At 39.9% G+C, this 27,854-nt stretch overlaps 1 protein-coding gene across 3 annotated transcripts in view; it reads left to right on the top strand.

The window, feature by feature from the left end:
* Positions 1-26,811, top strand: part of ABCB5 (ATP binding cassette subfamily B member 5) — a 34,629-nt gene extending 7,818 nt beyond the window's left edge. Inside the window, exons 9-28 of one of the 3 annotated variants that reach the window (XM_052800389.1) lie at positions 629-803; positions 1,782-1,895; positions 2,756-2,866; positions 5,235-5,360; positions 6,642-6,845; positions 8,084-8,254; positions 10,827-10,988; positions 11,482-11,721; positions 13,725-13,871; positions 14,294-14,398; positions 15,189-15,266; positions 16,270-16,353; positions 18,306-18,509; positions 19,361-19,461; positions 20,805-20,945; positions 21,427-21,580; positions 23,278-23,475; positions 24,392-24,598; positions 25,604-25,750; positions 26,286-26,811. In XM_052800389.1, the coding sequence (XP_052656349.1) occupies positions 629-803; positions 1,782-1,895; positions 2,756-2,866; positions 5,235-5,360; positions 6,642-6,845; positions 8,084-8,254; positions 10,827-10,988; positions 11,482-11,721; positions 13,725-13,871; positions 14,294-14,398; positions 15,189-15,266; positions 16,270-16,353; positions 18,306-18,509; positions 19,361-19,461; positions 20,805-20,945; positions 21,427-21,580; positions 23,278-23,475; positions 24,392-24,598; positions 25,604-25,750; positions 26,286-26,483 (3,067 nt within the window). In that variant the 3' untranslated portion in view covers positions 26,484-26,811. Of the gene's footprint in view, positions 1-628; positions 804-1,781; positions 1,896-2,755; positions 2,867-5,234; positions 5,361-6,641; positions 6,846-8,083; positions 8,255-10,826; positions 10,989-11,481; positions 11,722-13,724; positions 13,872-14,293; positions 14,399-15,188; positions 15,267-16,269; positions 16,354-18,305; positions 18,510-19,360; positions 19,462-20,804; positions 20,946-21,426; positions 21,581-23,277; positions 23,476-24,391; positions 24,599-25,603; positions 25,751-26,285 lie in introns of those variants that run through there. The other 2 variants (XR_008237060.1, XR_008237061.1) reach the window with 2 other exon arrangements.
* Positions 26,812-27,854: the final 1,043 nt, after the last annotated feature.

Here is a 27,854-nt window from a genome sequence, read left to right as displayed (position 1 = left end):
TGTCAGTCTTTATACTGGTCATCTGTGTCCACTTGTTTGCTATATTGCCATGTTAATCAGTAAACTAACATAAGGCAAAGATTCCTGACTTCCCAGAATGGCCAGTAAGAGAACAACTCTGGCATCAGAGGGAGCTCTGGCTTCTATTCCTTTACCTGCCTTCATCCATAGAGCCTGGGTTTGGGGTTTTTTATTTTGCCTTTCTTAAATGTGGAAGACTAAACCTTACCTTTGATAGGTAATGTTAATCAAACTTTTTCAAGGTTTCCTTTCAGGACTAATGCAAACAAACAGCTCAACAGTGGCATCGTGTCTTCCATCGTAATAAAGAAGTCATGCTACTCAATTGTTTGCTAAATATGTCTTCCATAGCAGTATGGCAATGTTGTCAGCATATGTCAGAGCAGATTTATTCAAAGGAATTATATCCCTACTAGTCCCCTGTAAAAAAAAAAAAAAAAAAACAAAAACAAAAAACACCAAACAAAAAAACCCCTGTGTTCTTTTTGTGAGACTTTAATTGCTCTTATGGCAGAAATCCTTTTAATTAAAAAAAGGGCACTGGGAAATATCAATCAGAATGGCATGTGGTGCCTATCAAATTAATGGTTTCCTTATCCACTTTCAGATATGATGCTAACTTAGAGATGGCTAGAAGTGTTGGAGTGAAAAAATCCATTATCACCAACACATCTCTAGGTGTTTCACAATTTCTTATCTTTGGATCCTATGCACTTGCATTTTGGTATGGAACCAACCTCACTGCTGAGGAAGAAAATTATGACATCGGCCGTGTGTTAATTGTAAGTACAGCAATGCGGCTTTGAAAAATGCTCTGTAACTTCAAGAGAATAGTTATGTAAGTGGTGTATATAATTATCTCTATTTTCTGCCAAGTGCTTGCTAAATTAGCTGTTAGAGAGTCGCTTGGTATAAAAGAACTGAAAGGAAGGTATTTATCTTACCTAGCTTTTGATATAACAAGTTTGAACAGGGCACCTTGAATTCCCACTCTAATCAATGTAGAGGCAAAAGTATCTGCACTTTTCTCACTTATCTTATTCATCCTGCCCTACAATAGGGTCCAACCTAGAGCTGGTGGTTAGGGAGCAAAGACAAGTAACCTGGACTACCAACAAAATTCTAGCTAGACACTAGGATTAAATGAATCCCACAGGTGTTCTGAATGTGTACTGGGAAGTCCTCAACATATTTAGCCACAATGTCTTCTCTGCATTTTGTTGTTGTTTACTTGCAAACATTTACTGTACGTTGCCAATATGTCCAAGTTGCTATTCATTTGAGGATATTTAGCTATCTTCTTGCCATCAAAAGTTTGGCTACATGTTTAACTTTCACGCTCAAGTGACTTCTGATGTCCTGATTCCTCAGTATGGTTCTTCACAGCATGTCAAGTTAATTGTGTGTTGGTCCCACAGGTGGGATTTCAGTTAAGAAAATCTGGACTAAATTTTGCAAGGCTCTTAACTTTGGGAACATCTGGAAAGCAACAGAGAAAGATATTTGTTCTATTTGTAGATGATAGGAAATGCAAGAGCATCAAAAAGAAAAGCCATTCAGGCCACAAAAGCATGCATCAGTAGTTACCATTCACCCTGGGAAAATGGAGAGTGGACAGGAGCAACTGTGAAATGGACCTTTCACTTTTGTATTTAATTTTCCTGGGAAGGCTGCACTAGAAAGTCTTGGACATTTAACAGCCGAGCACTGGTGAGACTGTAATCGCTGCCAACTGCAATGCTTCCCTCCGTCTCCTGCAGGTGTTCTTCTCTGTGCTCATCGGAGCCTTCTCCCTGGGCCAGGCAGCTCCCAACCTGGAGAGTGTGGCTAATGCACGTGGGGCTGCCTATGAAGTATATCGGATTATCAATAAGGTAAGTATCTAAGTGGAAAATAAGCCTTTCAACCACACTTCATTTTTTCCCTTTTCTTTTTTTTTTTCTTGAGAGATGTAACAAAAACACTCAAAAGCCCCTAAACCATAAACTCAGTAGATGCCTACCACTGAAACCCATAATATTTCCATTCATATGAAGAAGACTGCCTCTTTATTTGTTATGATGAAAGTTGGGAAACCTGGCGTGTGTGTCCAAGATTTATGGATGGGGTCTTTCTCTGAAATTAGACTTGCAACTCCAGAGGGAAAGTAGTAAGGCACTATACTGTTTTTTTTAAAATGTACGTATGCACAATTTCAGCTGAGCTGTTTTTTTGGGGGGAGGAGGGTGTTAGTGAGGAGAGGATTAATAGTGCTCTTGAAAGCTATAATAACATAAAGCTGCAGTGCTGAGGTTACTATGAAAAGGGGTTTCCACATTGTTACTATCTTGGTCTTGCTGTGTTATGCAGCAATTGGATATCTGTGTATATAAAATATTTTAAACAAGTAAGACTAGAAAGTTCATGCAGAAATGGCTATATCGTTCTTGATGTGAGTATAAAACCCTCCTATATGGATAACTGAGGGCCATGTTTTGGCTGTAAGATAGTACAGTTAAGTTCTGCGATTACAGATTTTCTGCTGTGGATTTTGTTGCATTTGAAAACACCCTATATTCATCAAAGCAGAATTCACAGTTAGATGTTCCCCTGCATTCAGCATCTTGTGAGTAAAACAGTGTACTGCAGTATAAACCAGCAGCTAAGAAAGTAAAGGAGAGAGCAAGGTATCCAGCTGAAATAGCAGTTCCAAAAATGTAATAACCAGCAGTATATTTTAAAAACCTCTCTCCAGAAACGGCTCATAGACAGCAGTTCTGAGGAAGGCTACAAACCAGACAAGCTCATAGGAGAAATTGAATTTAGAAACATCCATTTCAGTTACCCATCCAGACCTGATATTAAAGTAAGTGTTCATTTTAGATTAATCTACTGTACTGAAATTCTGAAGCCTATGTCAGTATTATTTCTATAATCTTGTTATTGTTGTTGAATGCAAAATGCATTCCTATCTTGGGAGATTGTGCACTACTGGGAAAAAAAAATAATGTCCAAAGACAAAGCTCTAGATCTACTGCCACTGGCTACCTGCTCACCATTTTCCTCTGCTGGACAAAGCTAAGAAGAATGTGTTGCTCCTAGTCTGTGTGAACAAGAGCTCTGTTAAACCAAATAAGATTTTTCAAGATCTGTCATTAAAACTTCCAGACCTTACACAGTTAAACCAGGAAGTTGCTCTTTCCAGTCCTTTGCTTGTTCTGATTTGCTGTGATATCCCATGTGAAAAATGACCTGTGAGATAGGCTGTACAACAATATGCCATCAAATGGATTGAAACATATCATCCTAAATATACATTTGCAAGTCAAATGTTATTTTGGGCAGATGTTAAAATTGCTCTTCAATAAACAGATGTCCCTATTCTTTGCCAGTTGAACTTCCCTTAGTAATTCTGTATTGCGCAGTGCTATGTACTTCATGTCATGGTGATCTGCTTTTGTGGTGATAAAGTTGGTTTGACCTCTCTAACATATTCAACATTTTATAGTCTTTTGAAGATATTGACAAAGGTGAAAGGAAAAGGGATTTGCTACTCTTGTTACTTGATGAAGAAAAAGGTAGAAATAGAGATTTCAAATGCCAACAATTAAAAGCTGGACATGCCGCTTAAGGGGTGAGAATGGGGAAGTTCATATCACTGTGGCTATTTCTTCAGCTCGTTCTTCTCACCTCAGTCATCTGAGGTCTGTCCCATCATGTATCAAATCTGTTTCCAGGACACTGGGGCTGCTGAAGGACAGACCCAGAGCTAGGCTTTCTGCCTAACTGAAGTCAGTGCAATGCATCTTCTGTCACTCTTGGCTCAGAAACCAGAAGTGACAGGGCAGACTCTTCATCCTTCCTAAAAACCCCTTTTAGCTGAGCCACTTTATGGGTCTGTAAGACAAATGGGAGGGAAATAAGAAATATTTTGTCATCCTTCCCAAATCTACTGAGTCAGCAGCTCTCCCCACTAAGAATATCAATGTTATTTAATAGAGCCAAAAGGAATCAGCAAAGATGTGTAGAAGTTATCCACAATCTCTCAAGCAATTGATGCAACACTGTGTAATCTCCCCTGTCCAGGCTAAACCAAAGCAAAAAGATCTAAGGAGTCTAGTTACTGTCAGTTTTAATCTTGACAACACCTTACCTGATGAAAGTGAGTTAGAAATAGCCTATCAGGTGGTTGTGACTACTTGCATCTGGACAAAGTATAGTATCCAGAATATAGTTCCTGCTTGATAATGCAGGCACCAGGGTATCAGCTTCTTGCAGATACAAACCATGCTGGATGCAACACAGGGAGAGAAGAGCAATATTGCAACTATTTTAATCTCTCATTGCAAAAACATGTGTAGGCAAAATTATAAATCAGCCTGGTATAAACAAGAAGAGTTCCCATAGCAGCCAAATATTTTGGCAACTACACAGCATTACTCATATATGACATGGATATCTTTTGAGGTAAAATGTTCCTAAATGTGAAAATGGCAACAAAGATATTAATCTGTAACTACTCCCCAGGTTGCTGAGGCTGATAACAGTGAAGGTTGGGATTTATTAAGGACTTTCCAGCAGTTACTTTGTCAAAATAGCCATTTATATTCTAAAAATAGAATAAAGCAGGCTTGTTTCTCAGCATTAATATTTAGCACCTTAGAAATATTTTTCTGTGAGATTCATAACTAAATGTTATGCCATTGTCTAAGCATTGCAAAATGGAGGACAGCATGAGAACCTAAGACCCTGAGCCTGCTACCAGATCACACAAATTGTAGAAAATGAACTACCAAGTTTAGAGTACTGTGGCTGTGTCTATGCTAGTTGAGTGTTCTGGGGAATTTTCCCAGGCACTGGAATGCAATGGTCTATGCAAGGGAACTCTTAAAATGTTTCTTGACATAAACTTGGCCTGTTCCAGTTATCAATCTTCTCAAATAATTCCCAGGCTTAGTTTGGTAGCCAGAAGGATCCAGGGACCATCCCCGAAAGGCAGGTTGCATGTAGCCATCCTGTTTCAAAGGCTAATACACTTCACAAGCATAGATGCAGGCTCTTTCATATCGGTGCCCCAGAATATTCCCAGGTACAATTAAGTTACTAATATTGGCATACCTACAGACTGCACCTCTTACTACTGCCTTGATTATTGCTACAGTTACCTTGATAGACTGTTCTTTAATCAAACTTGCAAAACTAAGATATAATTTTTTTTTTTTTTTCCCTCCCAGATCCTTAAAGGTCTGAACTTGAAAGTTCAAACCGGGAAGACCATTGCTTTAGTTGGTGCCAGTGGCTGTGGAAAAAGCACTACTGTTCACTTGCTGCAAAGGTTCTACGATCCTGTCCAGGGAGAAGTGAGTGCCTGAAAGTGAACTGTAAAAACTGAGAGCTATTGGGATAAGCACGAGTCTCCCATATTGATTGAACCTTGATTTCTATTTTTATTTTTTTTATCAAATTTGAGCATATCTCTGCATAGTTCAGCATTTCCACAATTTAAATTTCAAATTAACTATCTTCTACTGTTGGCTTGACTTCATTATTCTCCTCCTTCTTGCAGTACTATGCCAGAAGTAGTAAATACCACAAATGTTTGAAGAGATGCAAGATCTGAACTTAAAATTATTTTCATAAACCATTGGCTTTTAAGGTTCTGTAAACTTTTTTAAGCAAACAGTGCTCTACTGTATTTTGCTTCCTTTTCACTGAATGTAAACTAAAACCTGAAGAGAGTTTTCCTATTTTAAATGGTTGTTTTCTTGGCTCATTTTTCTCTATCTGCTAACCCACAGCAAAAGTTTCCATCATTACACATTGTATGTCTGCTCTACGACCAAACACTAGATCTGGTCAGTAAATGATAAATGTTTCTCATAAGAAACTTCCAAATGAAAAAAGGATAAAAATAAACAATATATTTTTAAGGAAAATGTTCTTTTTATACTTAATATTTGAAGAATGCTACTTAGTAGTTGTTACTGCTAGTTGGAACTAGGTAAGCATTTCAAATATTAAATGCCGAACTATCATTACATAATGTATCAAAGCAGTTATCTATTATCAACACAGTTGTTTCTTAAATTTAGTGGTTTTGTGGTTGTTCATTCTTGCCCTCATGCCTCAGTTTGCTGTTCCTCCCTGTGCTAATGTCAACGTTTGTAGGACCACATTGCAAATGATCTAGGTTAAAAATAACTTTCCCTTCCTTTTTAGTCAGCTTGGATTATTTCTTTGATCTGGTGTAAAGCACAGCCACAGAGGCAATCATGTAGCTGCAACTGCAAGGGCAGCAAACTGGCACGGGGGCATGAGAAAAGGATAAAAAATATGCAGGGAAGCTGGAAAACTCTTAAGCCAGCTTGGACAGTTTGGTTATGGGGCAGGGGCAGAGGAACAACAAAAAAACCCTGATGTCTTCTCTGTTTATGCTGTTCCTCACCATTTTCTAGCTTGTGCAGTGGATGGAAAAACTACAGTTGTAACTTCTCCCCCAACATAGTTTTCTACTAAAGACAATATTTTTCTTCTTTTTTTGTCCTTGTAGATGATACTTAAGTCAAGTAATAGTAATTAATTGATTTATTATGAACAGAATGCATTTCCTCAACTTCTTTGGCATACGCTTTTCCTCTCAGATTACTTTAGATGGTCGGGATATTCGGACGCTTAATGTAAAGTGGCTACGAGAAAATATTGGTATTGTGAGCCAGGAGCCTGTTTTGTTTGCAACAACTATAGCTGAGAACATTCGCTATGGCCGAGAAGATATTTCTGATGCTGAAATTGAGCAAGCAGCCAAGGAAGCCAATGCTTTTGACTTTATATCTAGACTGCCTGATGTGAGTTCATGAACTTCTTTTGAGTGTAAGAATGAAAGGTCTATTTAGGCCGGTGTCCTGTTTCTGAGAGGGAGAGCATGGGAATTCAAGTTGTAGTATAACTTCCCAAAATATACTTACAGCCTCCAGCAGCTTTCAGTTCAGGGACTTTCTAGACCAGAAATCATGCCTTTGTTTGGCTGCCATCAAAGGATTTGTGCCTAAATCTGGAAAAAAGGTCAATGGCTTAACTCAGGAGAAGGGAAGATTTGCAGCTGTATTACCATCCCTACCCATCTCACAAGGCATGGGAAGAATTGGGCTTCTAAAGAGAAGATCCAGAAATCCAAAACCCTTTGTCAGGAGCTGTCTGCACATTCGGTAGGAAATGGGGGTTGGAAGTAAATAAGTATGCCTTGAACCAAGGCCATTTTTAGCAGCTGGGATCTTGAGCTCTCCCTCTGCCTGAGATTCACAGCTTTGAGCCCTCTCCTAGCAGTAGGTACCTTACTCCTTTCGGGGTGGGGGTGGGAAGTGAGATCAGTCATTCAAAACACATCCTCAGGAACGGATGGTGACATGTTCTTCCTTTTGGTCCTGCAGTTAAAAAGATGCGGAAAAAGTGCCCACATGGGATTTGATGTAAAATTCTTCTACTACCTTAGAGAGCTTGGCCCCATCTCTCAAGCAGGTGCCATTTCTAGCATGTCAGTCTGTTCCAAGGTTTCTTCTTCTCGGGAAGAGTTATTTGATCATATCTACTCTTAAACAGCTATATAATAAAACACTGCAGTGGACTTTGAGACTTGGCCCTTTGGAGTGAGTGACAGTGAGCAGGAACCAAGCCATGGCTCCAAGGGGGTGTCTCGGGTTCAGAGCAGGCAACGTCAGAGGTCCTGGTGGGTCCTTATGACTCCAGCCCTGTTGGAAAGGTAGGCAGTCCTCAGTAAACAGAGAGATGCCTTTTACAGACTTGTCTTGAGAAAACCCAGGGTTTGGAGCACTCTCTGAGCAAGCAGTGAATATCAAGACTTTAAAGAACCGTAAGTTCAAAGTTAGGCATGTAAAGTATGTGATGGGGGTAGGAGGGCTTGGCTAAGGGCTAGATGGATGGATGTAGTAGCATGTTTGCTCTGCCCATGCTCAAGTCAGCCAGATAAAGCTACATCTTGTCTAGAAACTGAGTACCTATGATGGCACAGAGAAGTGAGGATTTCATTTGAGATGTCCCACAACTTTTGTTTTCTTTTCTTTCTCAGAAATTTAACACCATGGTAGGGGAAAGAGGGGCTCAGCTGAGTGGAGGACAGAAGCAGCGAATAGCTATTGCCCGTGCCTTAGCAAGAAATCCCAAGATTCTTCTTCTGGATGAAGCTACATCCGCACTAGATACTCAGAGTGAATCCATAGTGCAAGCAGCTCTTGACAAGGTAGGTGTAATGTTATTGAAGCTACCAGTCGCCATGAAAACGTGCAGCAGCACTTAAGAAAAATTAACGTACAATTTTCAGTGCAGGTTTCCATTGGAATCAAGAACACTGGAAAATGGAATTTGGATAGATGTTTCAATTTCAGTTTTTTAACAGGGAGTTTATACACTCAAAATTTTACTTTGGAATCATGTCTATTTGGGTTTTTTTAGCACACTTAGTCATGTGTAACTGTAACTTAGGTCTCCTGCACTCCCTTCCTCAAATCATGGTTGTTCGTTTGCTGGTGAAATATGGATGACATCTTATCAAGGCAAGGTGTGAGGACTGAATGGCCTTTTTCAGGTAGATTATAGAAATGTATAATATAGTATTTCCAGTATTAGTTCTTCATTGAACAGTTGCTTCATAATTTTCAGAAAGCTCTTGGGATTTAGCCATTTTCTTTCTTCACAGAGACTGAATACAAATCACAGAACAAAAACAGAGCCTGTTACAAATACTGAGTCTCTGCCCCGCTCATGTTTTTTATCAACCCCACAGCTCTAGGATGGGTGCTACTGTGGAGCAGAGCTTTCAGAGCTTGTACCCTGCGCCTCTGTCCCATCAGCTCAGGGTGCCTTCCTCGCAGTCGTCCTCCATCAGCAGTTTCCACCAAGATGTAGTGGAGCCTAAAGGCTTTGGTTAAAAGCAAAATTCATGGTTGGGCTGAAACGTTTTTTCTTTTATCTAATATTTATTTTAATGTATTTTTAAAAGCTGAGTGAAAAGTCCTGACTTTCATTTCAGTAATTATGCACAGAGAGATATGGCTTACAAGTATGGCTCAAGGGAAATACAGAATTTACCACCTTCATTGCCAGTCAGTTTAAACCTGAGGTAAAATGTAGCTGTTGGTTATATTCACATGACTATACTGTTATTATCAGTATTGAGGTAACATGTGGATGCAAAAATAATATTAATCTAATCTAATTTGTATATAAATTATATTATTGTTGCAAAGTTAAGCACTAAAATATTGCAGCTTCAGCCATAATTTAGCTTTCTTCTGCATGTTCTTTAATTCAATGATCAAATACTAATGTTTTCCAGAAGCTTATTGCTTCATTTATTGCATAACATAGAGGGAGATCACTCAGTTAAGGGGACTGTTCTATATACTCTTCCTCATCCTTCAGCACGTTCCCAGAACACACCAAAATGAGCCCTGAATCATAACTTACTCATCTTTTCACAGCTTTTTGAAGTCCATCAGTGTAGTCCCCAAATGGGATTTACAAATTTCTTCTGAACATCCCTGAGTGGAAAAAGTGGTGCTAATATTGTTCGTTATTTTTACAGCTGAGGAGCAGAGATATTAACCTCACAAACGCACACTGTTTCTGAGCAGTCATATGCAGATGCTTGTAGTCTTCTGTCTTTCAGATAACTTTGCATCTTTTAGAGCATATTGCTTGTTCTGATCGCAGCTCCCAGCTGCAGTGGTGAAGGCTCCGTGCCTCTGAGCTTTAGGGCACAGGCATGAAAACTGCACGGAGGTAGACCTCCTGTGACAGGCTTTGAGTGACTTGGTCAGATCCATGAGAATTTGGTGGGAGGTGTAGGGAAGACTCCAAATCTCCATGGAAGCATTCATCTACTGAAACTTTCCTCATCTTCTCCACGCTCCTGTTCCTGTACCCACATGACGTATAACTTCTGCAGCAAGTAACTTCCAGCAGGCTCCTTGACTGCAGAATGTATTTGTTGCGTGAGGTCCCCTTGGGTTTCTCCTCCTGCCCCCAAGCCACTGTCTGCTGCAGGCGTCAGCAAGGAGGGAAGCCGCTCTCTCCAGCAGCTGCAAGCTGGCCTGTGCTCATTTGCTGCAAGAGGACTGTGCACGCCACTGGTCTGCATGTGGGAGCTGGAGAGGGATGGAACATGTAACCTGCAGATTGAGGCTTCAGCAGCTCTCCCTGCCAAATCCCAGCAGGTCCCTGATTTGAGGTGTAGCTTATTTCAAAAGACTGGGAGAGAGCTTTAGGGAGTGGCTAAACCCCATTTCTGACTGCAGATGTGCTCCACTTCTCTATGCTTTCCTGCTAAGTCTTGTCAGAAGTCCTGCTAATGTTATACTTCCAAAAATATGCATGGACAGTATATAAAGAAAATATCCTTTCTTTATATACTAGCTGTCCTAGCTTTATTTTGAGAAAGATCTAACTATTCTCACTGCATTTCCCTCCCATGCGTGCATAGAGATCAAAACACTTCATGGGCAACTTCAGCTCAAACAGTTCCAGTTTGGTAAAAAGTCAAATAACCTTAATTGTAGCCTTTAATACCTGCATTGCCTGTCTAATAAGGTTAATGTTGTTTCCTCTGCCTGAATTAGGCAAGTGAAAATGTCCTTAGACTGTTAAACAAGGGACATGAAACCAGGAAAAAAAATCTTTGATTTTAGAAGAAAGAATTCTTTTTGAAGTTTGGATTTATTCTATATTATAAACGCTGAAAATAACTTTGCTTTATTTCTCTGCTGTTTTCTTGTACATTTTAATGTAAATTGCTTTTGTTGTTTTTCTGTAAGGCTCGGACTGGACGTACCACCATTGTGATTGCTCACAGGCTGTCTACCATCAGGACTGCTGACACTATTGCTGGATTTGAGAAAGGCATTGTGGTTGAACAAGGAACACACAGTGAACTCATGTTGCAGAAGGGAGTCTACTATTCTCTTGTAATGCAGCAAGTAAGGGCAAATTTATTTATTTTCTTTCTCCATTTCACAAAGTTGATATGCGGAGCCATTTTCTCTTAGTAGTTCCTGCATGATGTCCAGCTGGCAGCTGCTCAGTCACTCTAGTCTGGGCATGGACATAGGCTTGGAATTCTTGGGGGTTTTACCCATAAAAGTGTTTCACATTTACACAATCCAATATGTCAAAAACATAAGTGTGTTGAAGGCACAGACTACATAATTATGGCATAACCACAGAATTATTAGATTCCAGGTGGATTCCATAGACTGCTTAAAGAAAAAGAGAAAGGGGGGGAGGGGCGGAAACAAACACCACATCAGGACCAAATAGTCTACTGCTTTGCCATTACAGACTGAAATATATGTGGCCTATAGGCAATAGAGATCACATGATTGAAACAGCAGTACTCATGAGAAAAAAAGTTTACTCTTCCTTCTCCCTGCTCAAAATACCTTGTGATTATATATCCTGAATTCTCACTAGGGTTGTAGTAATAATGTTCAAGATGATGGGACATCAGAAGAAAATGAAGACACAGGGGATGAGGAATATGAGGAAAATGACGGAAATGATCTTGTGGAGGAGCTGACTCTTCAAGATCGTTTTGAAGAATCAGTGATCTCTGGGAGAGGCAGCATTCGAAGAAGATCCAGCAGATACAAGAGCAAGAGGTGCTCTTCTAAGAAACAGTCCTCTGGAAAAAAGAAAAAAAAAGAGCTGGAGGTTGGTATTAAAACTTTAGTTTAGAATTTTAGTAATAACATGTAAGCATAAACACAAAGCCCATAATTTTAATTACTTTTAGATAGCTGACTGCCATGCAACCTTTAGTCTAGTGCTATTACCATCAATACTCACCAGGCTGAGTATTTGTCTTAGGAATATGCGATCACGTACATCTTACCAAAAAACCTCATTTTAATACTGTTGACTTAGTGTGGAGCTGGAAAAAACTTGTGCTGTTCATTTGTCATGCTTCATAAAATTACGTGTATTATTTCAGTGTTACTGATGTTTTAATTCTATCTAATCAAAATTAGTTGAGAGATTTCATTTGCAGGATTTCTTACTTCCTGGTACTCACTGTCAGAAATACTGGTGGATAATGTAATCCCTGGGGTGTGCATACCAAGTTTTAAAGCACTTTGGAACATCATATTACATTTATGTCAAAAGAACAAAAATATATCAAAACCCTAACATTTTGAAGTGTATTGTAAATAAATGAACCATTATTCTCTCTCTCTCAGTCTTAGTATATCCTTTAAAACATCCAGTTCTGGAGGTTTTTAATCAGATAAAACACTTCAGTTGACAAATGTCATATAGAAATAAAAGTCATACAAGAAGATCAGGTTTTAGAACAAGAACTTTGTTTTGTCAAAGTTGAGTAAAACTTGCTCATGGCAATCAATAGGAGCAGACTTCTAGTGGACTCTGGATCAGAGTTTAGGTAGGCAGCTCAATAGAAACTTGATTTTGTTTTTTCCTATTTTGTACGGCTTGAACCACAGCAAATTGGGTTTTTTGCATGAAATGTATTGGAAAAGTTGTTTGGTGGTTTTGGAGTTTGGGTGGGTTTTTTTTTTTACCTGACTTCAGGACCCTTGAAGTGAAGAAATAAAATGTAAATTCTGAAGTAAAACCATGGATCCTTTTAAATCTATAGAAGTTAGGACCTCATCTGTAATACAGCATCCGATTATTTAAAATACTTATGGAAGCCTTAGCGTAATTTGTATTTATCAGTATTCCTTCTCACTAAAATATAGCTTCCAACTCATACATATTTCAAATAGTATGGAGGAGCTGGATCCATTCCTATTGTCACAAAAAAGCCATGCAATTTCAAAAGATACTTTTTTGTCTGTGTATTAATACTGCTTAAGACCTCAGAGGAAGTAGTGGGTGTTCATACTCAAGACTTCAGTATTTGTCACATTCACAAAAAAATTAAGCAATCAAGCATCCAGCAGTTGTAATTATTTCAGTAAGCTCAGCCCACTTTTATGGTTGAGGCTTAGCCACCCTCATTCAGCATCCAAAACATGGGATAAAATAACCAGGAATCAAGAGCAAATTACTCATAATCCTGCCTAATATTTTGTCTCATTTCCAATGTTTTCATTTCTTGCTTTTCCAGAACTCCCCCTGTGGAGGCATAGGCACTTGAATAAATTAGTAAAGCAGAACAGGGCACTTCTTGTACTTTCAAAGGAGATGCAGGCTAACTGACTGTTACATATGCCTCTTTCATGCTTTTGGTAATGATGCATAGGCTATAATTTGCAAAAGAGAAAGATGACCTCTCCAACCAATTGTATTACTGCCAGCCCGCTAGCATTTAGCTGGACCAGAGGGATCTTTTCTGTGCTCTGAACAGTGAGACTTTTACTTCTTTATAAAGACTCAAATGTTAGTTGCCATTCATGGTGACCAGTCCTAGCTGACTTTGAATTAACTGTCCTGGCCCTTCTCTACTCATGACTTGGCCTTTTGTTAAATTTTTTTGCCTCCAAACTTTCACAGTGCAGTTGAAGTTCTAGGACATGAAACAGCAAAGCTGCAGATATCCTGTGTCTTGGCTCACTCTGAGTGTGTAGAGAGGGCTTTCAGTAGTTTACCAAGACCGTTCACTTCTCAAAGCCTAATGAACACCCACTGTCTGGGGAATTTCATATTCTGCAACTTTCCAAGGAAAACCTGCAGCTTTCCCTTTCCTGTAGGAAGAAAATCTCCCTGCTGTGCCTTACTCAAGAATCCTGGCTCTGAACAAACCTGAGTGGCTGTATGTACTGCTGGGAGTGATTGCTGCTGCTGTCTCAGGTGGGGTCCATCCTGCATTTGCTGTTATATTTGGAAAAATCATTGGGGTAAGTTAGGGGGGTTTTTTTGCAAATGGACGTTGCAGTCCTGAGCCTCCCTCATGCTCAGCCAGTTCTCTCTATGTAAGACTCAGGGTGGGATTCAGTGCTATAAATGGATCCAATGAAAAATGGATAAATGTTGGTGAAGTGACCCTCTAGAGGCAGAGCCCAGCGGAACTGCATCTGACTAGCAGAGGAAAGGAGGAGCAATAGTTGAAGCTGAGGGAACAAATTAGTGAGATGTAGGTTAAATGGAAAGCTGGACTGTCTTCTGGCCCTCAACAGAAAGTTGACTGCAGACTGATTTCAGGATCCAGGATACTTGCTAAGAGAAATTGAAGTAGACAAGCTTCTTGAGATGAAGGCTGGTTTATGTAACTGGTGCTCATTGTCTATGTACTCATTTTTGTGTGTTTTTTCTTGCATAGGCTTTTCAAGAAACAGATCCAGAAAAGAGGAATAAAAACACTTTGGTGCTTTCTTTAATGTTTCTTTTACTTGGAGTGATTACCTTAGCAGCATACATAATCCAAGTAAGTGTCACTACCCTGAAACGTTAGAAGTTCTTAACTCCCCAGCAGGCTGCAGGTATAATTCATATCAATGCAGTCTGAGAAGCAAAACACCAATCAGAACTTACAAAAACACGCAGAAATGCCAGGGTTCTTCCTGAGATATGTGGGTTTAATGGATGTGTTTACTTAAAGACATACGTCCGTATTTGCTGTTGGTTTAAACAAGCCACTGAAGACAATGTGGATTCAGCACGACTGAAATCAAAGTTGAGGGTCTGGGCTTAAAAGGCAAAGTTAAGACTGACACTTCTCATTGACAGTCTATAGGCTTTTGCCAAAGTAAGTATAAAATAGTCTCTTTCCATAGCAGATGGTCTTTTTTCATACCATCAAGCAAACTCCATCATTTGCTGTCCTCTTATGACTGCTCCACAGCTTGCAGGAAACAGTTACTGCAGATTGATGTCCATATCATAAAATCCATTGGTATGACTACTGTGAGTGAGTGTCTCTGGTAGCAGTCAGAGTAGGGGGGGCCAAGGACTAGATAGGCTGATTTATCTCCTAGTGCTGCTGGGGCATACGAATAAGGCATTACAACGAACCTCCTGCCTTCTTTGCCATGTTGCTTCCTTTCTGTGGGAAAATAGAGTTTCAGGTTCCATGAATGTGAACAACACTTTTCCCGAGACTTATATATGCACAGGGGGTTGTAGGAGACTTTCTGGTGTCATTGCTTTTGTTGTGCAGCTTTGTAAACAGAGTTAAAACATCAGATGAGAAAATATGACTCTCTTTCCTCCCTCAGGGATTCATGTTTGGGAAGTCTGGGGAAATACTAACAATGAGACTGCGCTCTTTGTCCTTCAGAGCATTACTTCAGCAGGTATGAGTTATGCAGCTAGGGTATCACGAGAGCCAGATGGCTTTTGCAGACCATTACAAGGCACACATTGGGTTTTAATTGTGTGGTCTGGAGAAAAGAAAACAAAAATATGTCTCTTCTACCACTAGCTTAGGAAAAAGTACAACTTTTCTGAAAATCTCCTAATCCATGTGCAATTTGGCTCGGTGCTGCTACTGCAAATAGTTTACTTTTGAAGGACTGTCATTGCAAATGTGCATATTTCTGGCATGCTAGTATGCACACAGTTTGCAGCTGTTTATTTGTAGCAAAAAAGCAATCCGATAATTTTTTGCTGCAAAAAATTCAAATTGCCCTATTGCATCAAGAATTACCCATGAGAAGAATAAAGTTACTTATATTAAACCCTTCCTGCTAATTTTTGCGAGTTCATGTTACTTGCATAGAAGTTTTGAGAATGCATAATTTGGCACCCCACACACCCATTGGGGACAAGAACCTGTGTGTTTATAGAAACATCTGAAAGGACTAGGAGAGGGAAAATTAGTGATTTAAAAAAAAAACAACTGCCATAGCCTTTGGAGGTAAAAGGGCGTAATTTCCTTTCAGTATGTACAAATATAGATGAGCAATTGCTCTTCTATAGTTAATGGAACAGGTAATTTGTAAGAAGAGAATAGTTAACCTCTTCAAGGCCCAAGGAAGGACTGAGTGAAATGGGTTTATAATAAAAGTTTCTAAATAGGCACATTCAGAAGAACATCACAGCTAATAACACTTTGATTGTGAACAATTAGATGTTCACAACAGAATAAGACTTTTTAAGCTTTTTCTTTTAGTTTACTTGGAAGATGCTGACTACAGAGAAAGAATTTTGCAGTTAGCCATCATGACTTGTATTTCCATTTCCCACATGCTACCTGAGCTGGAAATGTTTGTTCATTTTACTAGTAATCCTGATAGACCTGAAATATGGTAAGAACATGTAATTTTTTGAAAAAAAAAATAGTGTATTTTCTTGCAGGAGGTTGGATGGTACGATGATCAGAAAAATGCTGTTGGTGTTCTGCTAACTCGGCTTGCTACAGATGCTTCCCAAGTCAAAGGGGTATGCTGATTCTTTTTTGTGTGCTTTTTAAATATTTTTTTTTTCTTACAAATATTAATTGCAATTGGCAAGGGACACTGAGATTATTTCAGAACACAAGGTAGTAAATCTACCCCACAGACTGGCAGATGCATTTACATAGCATGCTGTTGACACCTTGGAAATGGCTTCCCAGCTGATAATTTATGAGAACTATCAAAAATCCAGCAGATGTTCATGTACCTTTCATTTCCCTCCCTAGAAGTCTTTAAGCTAAACATATAACTGTAGACCACTTCATCATGCAAAGTGAAATCTTCATATGTGCTGGGGACCAGAATCAGTGGACCCCAGGTTTTTACACCCTATGATGGGGTGTCACCTGAGTGCTGTGAAAAGGTTGCATCTGCAGATGGTAGAAACCCTTACTGACCTTAATGAAGAGAATTCTTCTTCCCATCCCCACCAAACGTGCTTCACACACAAGCAGACCAAACAGTAAGAAATGGCCCAGCACTAGTAAAGAACACCAGGGAGGGTGATGGCCAAGGGAGGGAATGACTCAAGGCACTGGTATGGGAGAGGTGGCCACTGGACACTGGCAGGAGAATATGGCAAATTCTGCACAATTCCTCCTACTGCTCACCTCATCAGCAGTCCCTGACCATCTGCCAGATGTCTCTCTGTTTCTTCCCTTCTTGAAAAAAAGAAATCACTGCGGCACTTGTGGAGGAAAAGTTTACTGGTTTGTTTTAAGATGTCTTTGTTTCCTTCAAATTTGTACATCAAAAACCCTTTAATCTCTACATTTTTCAGTCTCTGTAGACTTTTCTTTCTCTCTCCTGTCCTCCTGCCTTGTGGGCTTGTAGTGAGAAAATAGTCCTTGACAAAACTTAGTCATTTTCATCTTTTAAAGTTCCAGTTTCCTTCAGTGGCATTGAACTATATCACCCTGCCAGGGCAGTAGAAAGGAGAGGTGCACAGGGTCCCCTAACTACAAAAGCCAGTTGAGGGCATGAATTGGTCTCCAAAGCTATTGTGTTCTCTGGAGCGCTACAGAGTGTCAGTAAGTACGTACCGTGCCTCACGCTGCGCTGGCTGAAGTTTCCAAATCCATCTTTATGTGCAGCCCCTAGAACATATGGCAACAATTCACCTTGGCATTGGTTTAATTATTACTATTTTAAATTTTATTGAACAAGAAAAGTCTTTTCAGGGCAGAAAAGTCTTTGGCAAAAGAGAGAAGAATTTTTGCTTCCCGCCCAAGGATTTTTGTTTTTTCCATCAAGCCAAATTTTGGAAGATGAACTGTTTCCACAGGGCTGTTTTCAGACCTTTTTTCTGCAGATCAGAGCCCACCCGGAGGCTGGATGCTGATCATCTCTCATCTTAAAAGTTCTCGATGAAAAGGTTATACAGGCTGGGAGGAGACAGGAGTTCTTCAGTATGAGTTCATGTTTCCTGCTCATTATCCCACTGAGATAAAGCATTTCTGCAGGGTGGCCAAATCCAGATTTTTTTCTGAGAACCCAGCCCCAGGTGCAGCAATGTGAGAACTTGAGGATGAGTAGTTTCCACCACTGTTAGTGGGACGGGTCAATGGATGGCTGTTGTTAGAAGGAAGGCCCTCTTGCCTAATGCTGGGCACCCAACCGCCAGCCTGCCCTATGGTGACAGAGGCCACAGTCTTCTGTGCCTCAGGTAGTGTGGGACATCCCAGATATGTATTTCATTTAACAACTATCGTGACCAACTGTTTAGACTACTTTAACCTCGCTTGAAGGCCTGAAGGCTGGCAGGTACAAGGAACGTCTAGGAATGGTTACCTAAGTAGGTGCATAACGTCCACGCACGTGATCGTGCATGGTTTCGTTTTCCAGCTGAACCACTGCCTTTGACTATATAGCAATTTGAAGTGGTGATGTAAGTAACAAAAAGAAAATCTAATGATGGATATTTGGGGGTTTTCTTAGGCAACTGGAAGCCGACTTGGACTGATGACTATGACTGTCTTTACCCTTCTGACTGCCATCGTTATTGCTTTTGTGTACGGCTGGCAGTTGACTTTGCTTATCCTGGCCTGCATTCCTTTTGTTATTGCTACAAATGCTGCGAGAGTTAGCTCTGTGTCTGGTCATGCCGCAAAAGATCAAAAAGCTTTGGAAGAGGCTGGAAGAGTAAGTTCTCCAATTTTAACTACAGGGTTATGGCGTGAGATCACTTTTAAGGACAACACTGTAACTATATTACAGCTGACTCAATTATCCAAGATAAATGAAGGGGGGAGAGGACAGGACAGGACAGGGTGGAGGATGAAGGGAATGTTTATATATCCCCAAGAAAAGCAAAACATAGATAACACAAAACATCTGTAAATTAGACTATAAAAATGCATTTGAAAGCCTCCATAGCGGATTTCTGGGCAGGGACAGCTGTAACAGCAGCAGCCCCAGCACTGGTGTGCCTTGTGCCTAGGGTGAGCTGCGTAGCTCTGCACTGCTCTGTGCTGTGGCCAGAAGCGTTGCAGGGCTGAGCCACCAAGCCCTGATATTGCTACATTTTATTCCATCCCCAAATGCAAACCACTCATGAGCTCAAGAGTTTGAGGGTACTGCCTTCATTCACCTGATAGCGCTCTTCCAGGAGACAGAAGTAGTCTGTGCAAAAGTGCAATCTGTGTCCGGGTGATGGGGGTCTGTTCCTGTTTTATTAAACAGGGTGTAATTCATCAGGATCACAACCCACAGGTTAGGGCAGGGGCTGCTGACGCTTCCTGCGTGCTGGCCCAATGTTCTGAACTCAAATATGTTGTTGGCTTCAGCCCCACCTTGTCTTGTGACCATGGGGTGAATAATATTGTTGCTTTGGGCTTTCCATCACCTGGTAATAGACCTTGATCTCCTCTCTTAAGCAAGCACTTTCTGATCTAAAATAATAAATGCTAGAGAAGAGATCGAGTGTTTAGGAGATATGTTGTAGATTGCAGTTGTAAGGGATTACCTCTTATTTGTTTTATCTCCCAATTTAGATTTCAACAGAATCAGTTGAAAACATAAGAACTATAGCTTCACTGACCAGGGAAGAAGCATTTTATGCAAGATACATTACTAGTTTGAATGGTCCATATAGGTGGGATTTTTTTTTTTAATAATTCTTTCTTTGTATATTTTAGTCTTTCAGATTTATTGTAAATACATTTCTTGCTGTCGTGTCCAACACCCAAAAGATTGGGAAGGATATCAATAGCCGTTTACATAGTTTTGAAATTTGTTCACTTGCTATATTTTAATATACATTCTTAAACGCAGAGTGAAAAAAACATTTGCAGGATTTGCCTTTTCATTATGCAAACACTTTATAAACTGCATGCTCTGCATATGTGTTACAGAATATTGTGTTTGCCTGTGTGTGCCTAAAACATAGGACATATGTTCACTCCATTTCAGTGTATTGCATTGATACTAGTTAACTCAGGAACTGACAGTTAACTCCCATACCACACCCTTTATAACAGAAACCAGTTTTATTCCCCTCATATGACTTTGAAACCTTGAAATGAACTTCATATGTTTCTCTTGTTTGACCTCCACTGAAATGCATTCACATCATCAGGGATGCCAGATTTTTCTAGCTCCATTTTGTTTAAACAAAATAGTCCCAAATCTAATTTGTTTCTTTCTTCCTTCAAGGTAACTAATATAAAAGAAGGAATTGAAAATGATGTATTGTATAATCTGTCCTCAGCCAAAACTGTGTTAAAATTCAGTGTCTGGTGAACTGGTAATACCCCAGATATGGGCAGGATGCTCACCTGGACTGTCAAAGGTCTCTGATTTACAGCTCAGACTAGAAAGGAGATCTCCATTTCCTCAGAGAGCATCCTAAACCATGAAGGCAGAGAGTCCTCCAGACTCTGATTCAGTGTGCATTCAATTAGCTACGCAAAATGAAACTTCTCCAGAGGGACGGGTCGAGAAATAGAGGCTTAGTCTGCATCCCTGCGGGGATACCCAGCAATACGTCCCTGCTCCGAATCAGGATGAGAGGTCTCTGCTTGGATGGGAAAACCTGGTGGAAGCCCACAGGCGGCTCTTAGGCTGGGCTGGAGCCTACTTGTTTTCTTAATAAAATGGGTCATATGTGGTAGTTATTAAATTTTTTTTTTTTTAACTGCTCTAGTGGCCTGCCCTGCTATAAAAAAGCAAAGGGAGAGATTCAGGATAGCATAACTGAGGATGAGAGATCTCATTGCTTTCTGTCCTAAGGACAGTTCCATGTCACGATGCGGGGTGCTTTTAGGGTCTGGCAGGGGTTGTTTGTGTGTGTGCATGTGTTCTGGGCTGATTTGTTTTGTTTTCAGGGGGTAAGCTGTATTGCTTGAAAACTTTAACCCAGAAATCTGGCCATCCCCCAGCCAGTATCTGCTGTTTCTCTTTTACAAGTTATTTATGGAAAGTCTCTTCCTTTATCAGAGATTCTCTGACAAAAGCCCCTTTCTATGGATTTACCTACGGAGTAGCTCAGTGTACAAACTACTTTATTGATGCGGCAGTCTTCAGATTTGGGGCATGGCTCATTGCCCATTGTCTGAGCAACTTTGAAAATGTATTTATGTGAGTATACTTTATAAAATGAAAAAAAAAATTGATACATGAGAGAGTGTTTTCAATGCGTGCACATTATTTCATCAAATTACGGAGGTAATGGGGTATAGAGCTATTCAGGAATTCAGTCTGGTTGGGAGTGCAGTTTGGGCAGAAGGGCTGTTTTGGGGAAAGGTGCGTATTCAGGTAGTGAAGCAGCAAGTGTAAGTGTGTGGCCATGCTCAGCACACCTACTCTGGAGAAGTCTTTGCTGTTTGACGTTCCTTCCAGGCAGAGGGTATTACCTAGAGAAGTGATGTAACACCACTGCTCATCTATAAAGTAGTTATAGGAACAAATAGAATTTCCTAATACTGGGTGACATCTTGGGGGGTGAGGAGCTTCAGAAATGTCATAATCTAAAGATGCTAAAAAACTTTATTCTGAAGGTTTGTTTTACACGAGGCATTGTTCTACCTGAAATGAATGATGCTTTGTCTTTTATTTTTAGAGTCTTCTCTTCCATCATGTTTGCAGCTATGAATGTTGGTCAGTCTGCTTCACTGGCACCAGATTTTGGCAAAGCTAGAATGTCAGCGCAAAGAATCTTTCAGCTTTTGGACAGAAAACCTCAAATTGACAGTTACAGTGAAGGTGAAAAATTGGTAAGGGGGTTTGGGGGATTTTTTAGTTTGGTTGGGGGGAGGCAGAAAAATACTGAAACAAACTAAATTAGTAATGTTTTATTGTCTGCAACTGTATTCATAGCTTCATTTTTTTTTTAGGGTGTTACAAAAGACAAACATTATATTAAACAGTGGTACTAACTCATTAATTTTTTTTAATGGACCGTATTATTTCTTGTTTTCAGTCAGAAGTGTATAGCCTTAAATGTAGTTTTGCTCTGAATGAGCTAAAAAAAATACTTTCCATTCTACTGACCCACATTTTAAATGATTTCAGGAAAACACTGACGATGTCAGTTCCACTAAGAGTTGCATTGTCTTTGTAAGGGTTTACAGGAGAACTAAAATACAAATGCATTTTTCTACTTTTTTTGTAGATGAGACTAGTTCTTTCAGAGACAGAACAGTTTTGCCAAAAGCCATCCTCTTACAACTGTGGAAACTCTTACAAGAAAAAATGTGATCTTGTGAGGTCAAAACTAACTTAATGAATAATCTGTTTTGCTCTAAGGGGCGGGGGTGGGCAGGGAACAACAAGGAAAAAAACAACAATAAGAAAAAGAAAAAAAAAACCCACACTCAAAAAATCCCCAAAAACTTGCCTCTAAACCAAAATTGTCATTAAGGACACTGACCTCAGCACTTGTCAAATTTCTGCATGAAATGTTTTCAGATTACGTGATCTGGAAGGATTACATTTGCACATCCATCTAAGTTTAAAATGAACTTCCCGCGTAGGTTTTAGATGGTAGCCCCTACTCAGGAAGCCATAATCCAGTTTCTATAACTTTAAGCTTATACACAGGATTTTCAGCCTTTAAAGTTATGAGCATACTTACATATCTTCTTGAACCAGGTCCTCTGGCGCAGACGTTGAAAGATTTGGCAGAAGATCCCTAGTAAAATAAAACTTAAATGAAAATATTTCTAGTATAGACTAGACTTGAATACCGGTGATGCCTGTGACTTCAGCAAAGCAAAGCTTTGAGCCCATTAAATTAGATCATCAGCTGCTGCGAGAGCACTGTACTAGTTGTGCTGCTAGTATGTACACAGGGCTGGCTCCTACCCCAAACAGGAGAGACAATAGCATTAGTGTGTGCCCCCTTTCTTCCACTTGAGCTTAAAAATTGACCTGGCTAGAATGGCTAATTAACAAATATCATTGCTTTTTAAAACACAGCTTGTCCTCCATGCCTGTAAATTACCTACCAAAGAATTTAGCTCTGGTATCTTAATAGCTGATCTTGATCTTGTGTTACATTCATTTAAATTGTGCTACCTGCAGTGTGAGATCAGGAAAGCAAATGCTGTAGTTTATATCAAGAGTAGAAGTGCCTCAATTACATGTGTCAGAAATGAAAGATATTTAAGTCTGTTCATTTGTCTAAAGATATTTTTTTCAAAGGTGAAGCGAGAAACAGATACAAGAGATGCAGACAACTCCTTCTCCAGAAGGATCTAGCAACTTACATCTGCAAGTCATCCCATAAATAATGATACTGCACTCAATCCAATATGTTATTTAAAAGAAGAATTTCAAAAGCAGTTTTGAAAACACCCTCCCAAACTTTCTTGTCAGTTCTCTCACTTTAATAACCAAGTCTTACAAGTGTTATTATAGTTAAAGCTAATAAATGCTAATACGAGCACGTGAACTCTCTATTACTTTTCAGAGCAATTTTGAAGGCAGCATTGAATTCAGAAACATCCATTTTGTATATCCAACAAGGCCAGAAGTTCAAGTTTTGCAAGGCCTCAACGTGAAGGTTAACAAAGGACAGACTCTGGCATTAGTAGGAAGCAGCGGCTGTGGCAAAAGCACATCCATTCAGCTCTTGGAGAGATTTTATGACCCTGTGGAAGGACAAGTGGTAAAAATAGACTTGTGTGGCTATTAATAACAATTAAGTCTACAGAACTCTTTATCTTCCAAGGTTTCAGAGGCTTTAAACAATCCTGGCAATACCTCTGGTGAGATGCCTTTTTCAGAAGTGTGGGTTACTGAGGCTGCGGTTCCAGTGGAGCTGTAGACAACCTCAAGACCCCTCTCATTGCCTGCCCTGTCCATTTCCCACACGGACCAGCGCTGGCACCCGTGTTGGCACGGTGTGCTGGCTCAGGGCACAGATGTCACCAGGGAAAAGAATGACCGTGTCAGACCGCATTGCCTCCCCAAAGCTGCTCACAGCCCGGTCACACAGGGGCATAACGTTCATGTCGCTTGTCAGTGTGTTAGTCATCTTGCTGATACGAATTCACACATGAGGGACGTAGATACATGCTTCAGATAATACAGTGTAATCCCGCAGGGATGCTACTGCATCACCGTCAGAAGGTGGCAATGGGCTTTTTGATGCCATCCCCGTTAATGGGTATAGAAAGTCCAGAGAAACCTCCTTGGAGGTTTTAAGATTGAGTTAGAGGCCTATGGCTGAGAATATTTATTGTTGTGTTCAGTTTCTTAGGGATAGGCTTTCCCGTGAGGGTCCTGGTGCTGCTTCTTGTGGTCAGTAGGGCTGGAAGGATTGCAGGGACAGCCTGTGACCTGCACTCTGTCTGCTGGGAAATGGAAGCAAAAACACACACAACATTAAAAACTAATGAAAGGAAATATTTCATCTATACTACTGGTTCTTTTCCATTTTGCATGCAAAATGTACTTGATTTCAGCTGGGAATCTAACACGTAACAGGCTTCCTCTTACAATTTGCATTTCCTGTTTGCAGTGTGTCTCTGTGGATGAGCTCTGTAGTCAACCTGACATCATTTTTCTGCTGCCTTTTCTAGTTAGCAGATGGCTTTGATACCAGAACTTTGCATTTACAATGGCTGAGGTCCAGACTGGGCCTGGTGTCACAGGAGCCCATTTTGTTTGACTGCAGCATTGCTGAAAATATTCGATATGGAGGCAACAGTAGGGTGGTTAGTCAGGAGGAAATTGAAGAAGCAGCTAAAGCAGCAAATATTCATACCTTCATTGAAAAACTGCCAGAGGTAAGAGATAGTGGTCTCTTCACAGTGAGATTAGGTGTTTGGAATGATATAGAGAAATCTAGGTGATGCTCGCTTACACAGATCAAATTAACATTTTTGTTTTCCTTAATAAGAAAATGTATAGAATTTATGTCTAAAAATGTCAGTGTGTTTCAAGCTTAAAATCCTTCTTAGTTTGTTCAAAAAAACCCAATGTTCCAATTAATATAGTGGTAGACAAAGCAGAATATGAGGGGGGGGAAATAAGAGGACACTCTGTACAAATAAGAAGTCCTCATAATTTTTTTGACAGTTTCTTTGTTTGACAGCAGAAACTTCTCAAGTTACTCTCAGAGAGAGGGTTTTTGTTTGGGTTTTTTTTTCCTAAAATAATTCAGTAAAACTAAATGCTCTATTTCTAATTGGATGGGCATGCACAGGGAGTGTTTCTTAACAAATACGAAGGGGCAATAAATCAAAAGTGAATGACATGGCATTTGACCTTCATGCCTGCCAAGAATTTAGTTCTAACAAGGAAAAATGCTTTAATGGTTTTTCACTGTAGTTCTGTGTAACTTGAAAATGATGTAATGATGCTGAAAAATATTTCATCTTCATTACTGCTAATGACATTTGGGATTCTTCAGTCACAAGTAATGCAGGATCAAGTTCTTCGTGCATATGTCAGTAAGCATTAAATCTCTAATTACTCTTACGATTATATGCTCATGAGCAGATATCTGTGGACACCTTACCGCTGTATCACTGGTGGTACCATTCAAGACCTATTCTAACCTTTGGGAAGTAAATTTTCAGACCAGGTATAAATATGTGTGGCTGTATATATAACTGTTTATACTAGAGGTCTTTATAAAACCTTAGCTTTATTAAAACCACTTGCACCATTCTTTTCTTTCAAGATGGAAATACCTAATCGTTTTTATAGCCATGCATAAAACTTTACTTTTCTAATCTTCCTTCTCTAAGAGTATTCATAGGCCTTCTTTTTTAATTTTTAACATCCAGAAATATAATACCCGGGTGGGTGAGAAAGGAACACAACTTTCCGGAGGTCAAAAACAAAGAATAGCGATTGCCCGTGCTCTGGTTCGTAATCCTGCCATTCTGCTTCTGGATGAAGCTACCTCTGCTCTTGACACAGAAAGTGAAAAGGTGGGTAATGATTATTATGTGAAATATATATGTCTATGTACCTGGCTAGCTGATTTCTGTAGAATAAAATCAATGCAAACATGTTGCAAATGCTCAGCTGTGAAACAACAGGGCAGATGTATCCCAGTAGATTTTCCAGCCGCAAGCTATGAATTGAACAACACTAGGAAGCTGTGATTATCTACTAAATAAACAAGTAGAAAACCCCAAAACTTTAAGTGGAAAACACCACGGGGAGCTGATACTCTTCAGCTGTCTTCCTATTAGCTGTATTTGATGGTAAATACTGAATTTGTGTTCTGAACCAAACTGGATGCCTAAGAACCCCCTTCTCAATGTCTCATCCTCATTCGATCAGTCTCGTTGACCTCAGCGAGAAACCCTGAGTTGAGTAAGGGTCTCATGTATGCAGTGACTTGTATATCTGTGCGAGATATAGTCAGGTGATAACAAAGAGTAAGAAATCAAATGTGGTTCCTGTGACAAGTGAAGGCTTTCCAGGTGCTAACAGCATTTTCACAACATCTGTGTGCAGATCGTCCAGAAAGCTCTGGATAACGCCCGGCAAGGTCGAACCTGTATCGTCATTGCTCACCGCCTCACGACTGTACAGACTGCAGACATCATTGCAGTGATCCAGAACGGCAGGGTGGTTGAGCAGGGCACCCACAGCCAGTTACTGGCAAAGGAAGGACACTACTATGCCCTTGTAAATGCACAAGTCTCTAATTAGTACTGTTTGCAGATTTTTTTTATTTTTTTTTTTTCCTGGGAAGTCATGAAAAGCTTACAGAGAATTAAAGTTGGCTGTGTCTGTGCTGGTGGAGCAGGGACCATGTGTTGCAGCGTGGTTGCTGTACCCAGTAGCAGTACCAGAGTATCACGGTGGTTAAGCATCATGGATAAGCAGTAAGCTGGTGCCTGTGCTTGCTTGCCCCTTGGGTTTCTTCACCAGCCAGATGCAGCTATAAAGTCGTCTTAATTAAAGGTGACCATCAATTCTTACTGACTGCTGAGATTCCAAATGAAGGCATTTGTATTAAATTTAGAGAGAAAGTGTTGGATGTGTGGGTTTGTTGGGGTTTTTTTCCCCACTTTATGCCACATATCTACTATTACTGTGCTTCACATATTTCTTGGAGATTCAATATTCTATTTCAGACAATAATTGTAATAGTTACAAGCTTTCCATATAGAGATAAACTGACATAAAAGATACCATTGTTTCATTTAGTATTTTTCAGTTGCTGACCTAACAGAGTTTAATCACTCTTTGCATCCATCAGGGTAATTTCAAAAGTCTTGAAGAGGAGCTAAGCTTGCTTCTTTTGGAGTGGACTCATGTCAGCCATGTAAACAACTTCTCTTTAAAAAAAAAATTAAAAAGTGGTTTTCAATATGAGATCCATTATTTTGAATAGGCATGATGCTTAGGGACATGGTTTGGTGGTGGACTTGGCAGTGTCAGGTTAATGGTTGGACTTGATGATCTTAAGGGTCTTTTCCAAACTAGATGATTCTATGATTCTATGGATAATTTTAAACATTGTTTGAAGTGTTGGCAAAACTCATTTACACATGTGCTTTAATAATTGTTTATTCCTCTGATATATTCCTCAGGGTGCTGCAATACATCCTTCAACAGCTGAAGAATATGTACTGTGGAGTCAGAGTGACTCAGCAGCTGGGTTTTTTTGGCTGGTTAAATTGCAGCATTTTAATTTTCCAAGGCTTTGCACGTGGCTTTGGGTTAGGATTTATGGCCTGGAGCAACCTGCAGTACTTTATAATTTCCACATAACTCTGCTCAATTGCAGCAGACAAAACTTACAGTAATGACTATCTCCTTTGCTCATTTCAATTGTTTTCCGGCATCAGGATCCATGAGGGGAATAAAAAACACAAAAGAAAACAAATTCTAGTCTCAGCTTTGCCAAAATAAATACAGTCACTCTCCCTCACACAGTTTTTCTCAGGGACTGTTGCAAGAGGAGTTATCATTCATTCAGGCACCCCTCGTGTGACCTCTTCGCTTTCTCGTGATGTGCAGACACTGCAGGAGCTGCTGCCCTTATTACATTCCCAATTATCCAATGTGGGCTCC

The sequence above is a fragment of the Harpia harpyja genome, chromosome 1 (assembly GCF_026419915.1).
Source record: "Harpia harpyja isolate bHarHar1 chromosome 1, bHarHar1 primary haplotype, whole genome shotgun sequence".
NCBI lineage: Eukaryota > Metazoa > Chordata > Aves > Accipitriformes > Accipitridae > Harpia > Harpia harpyja.
This window is presented reverse-complemented; position numbering and strand designations above follow the sequence as displayed.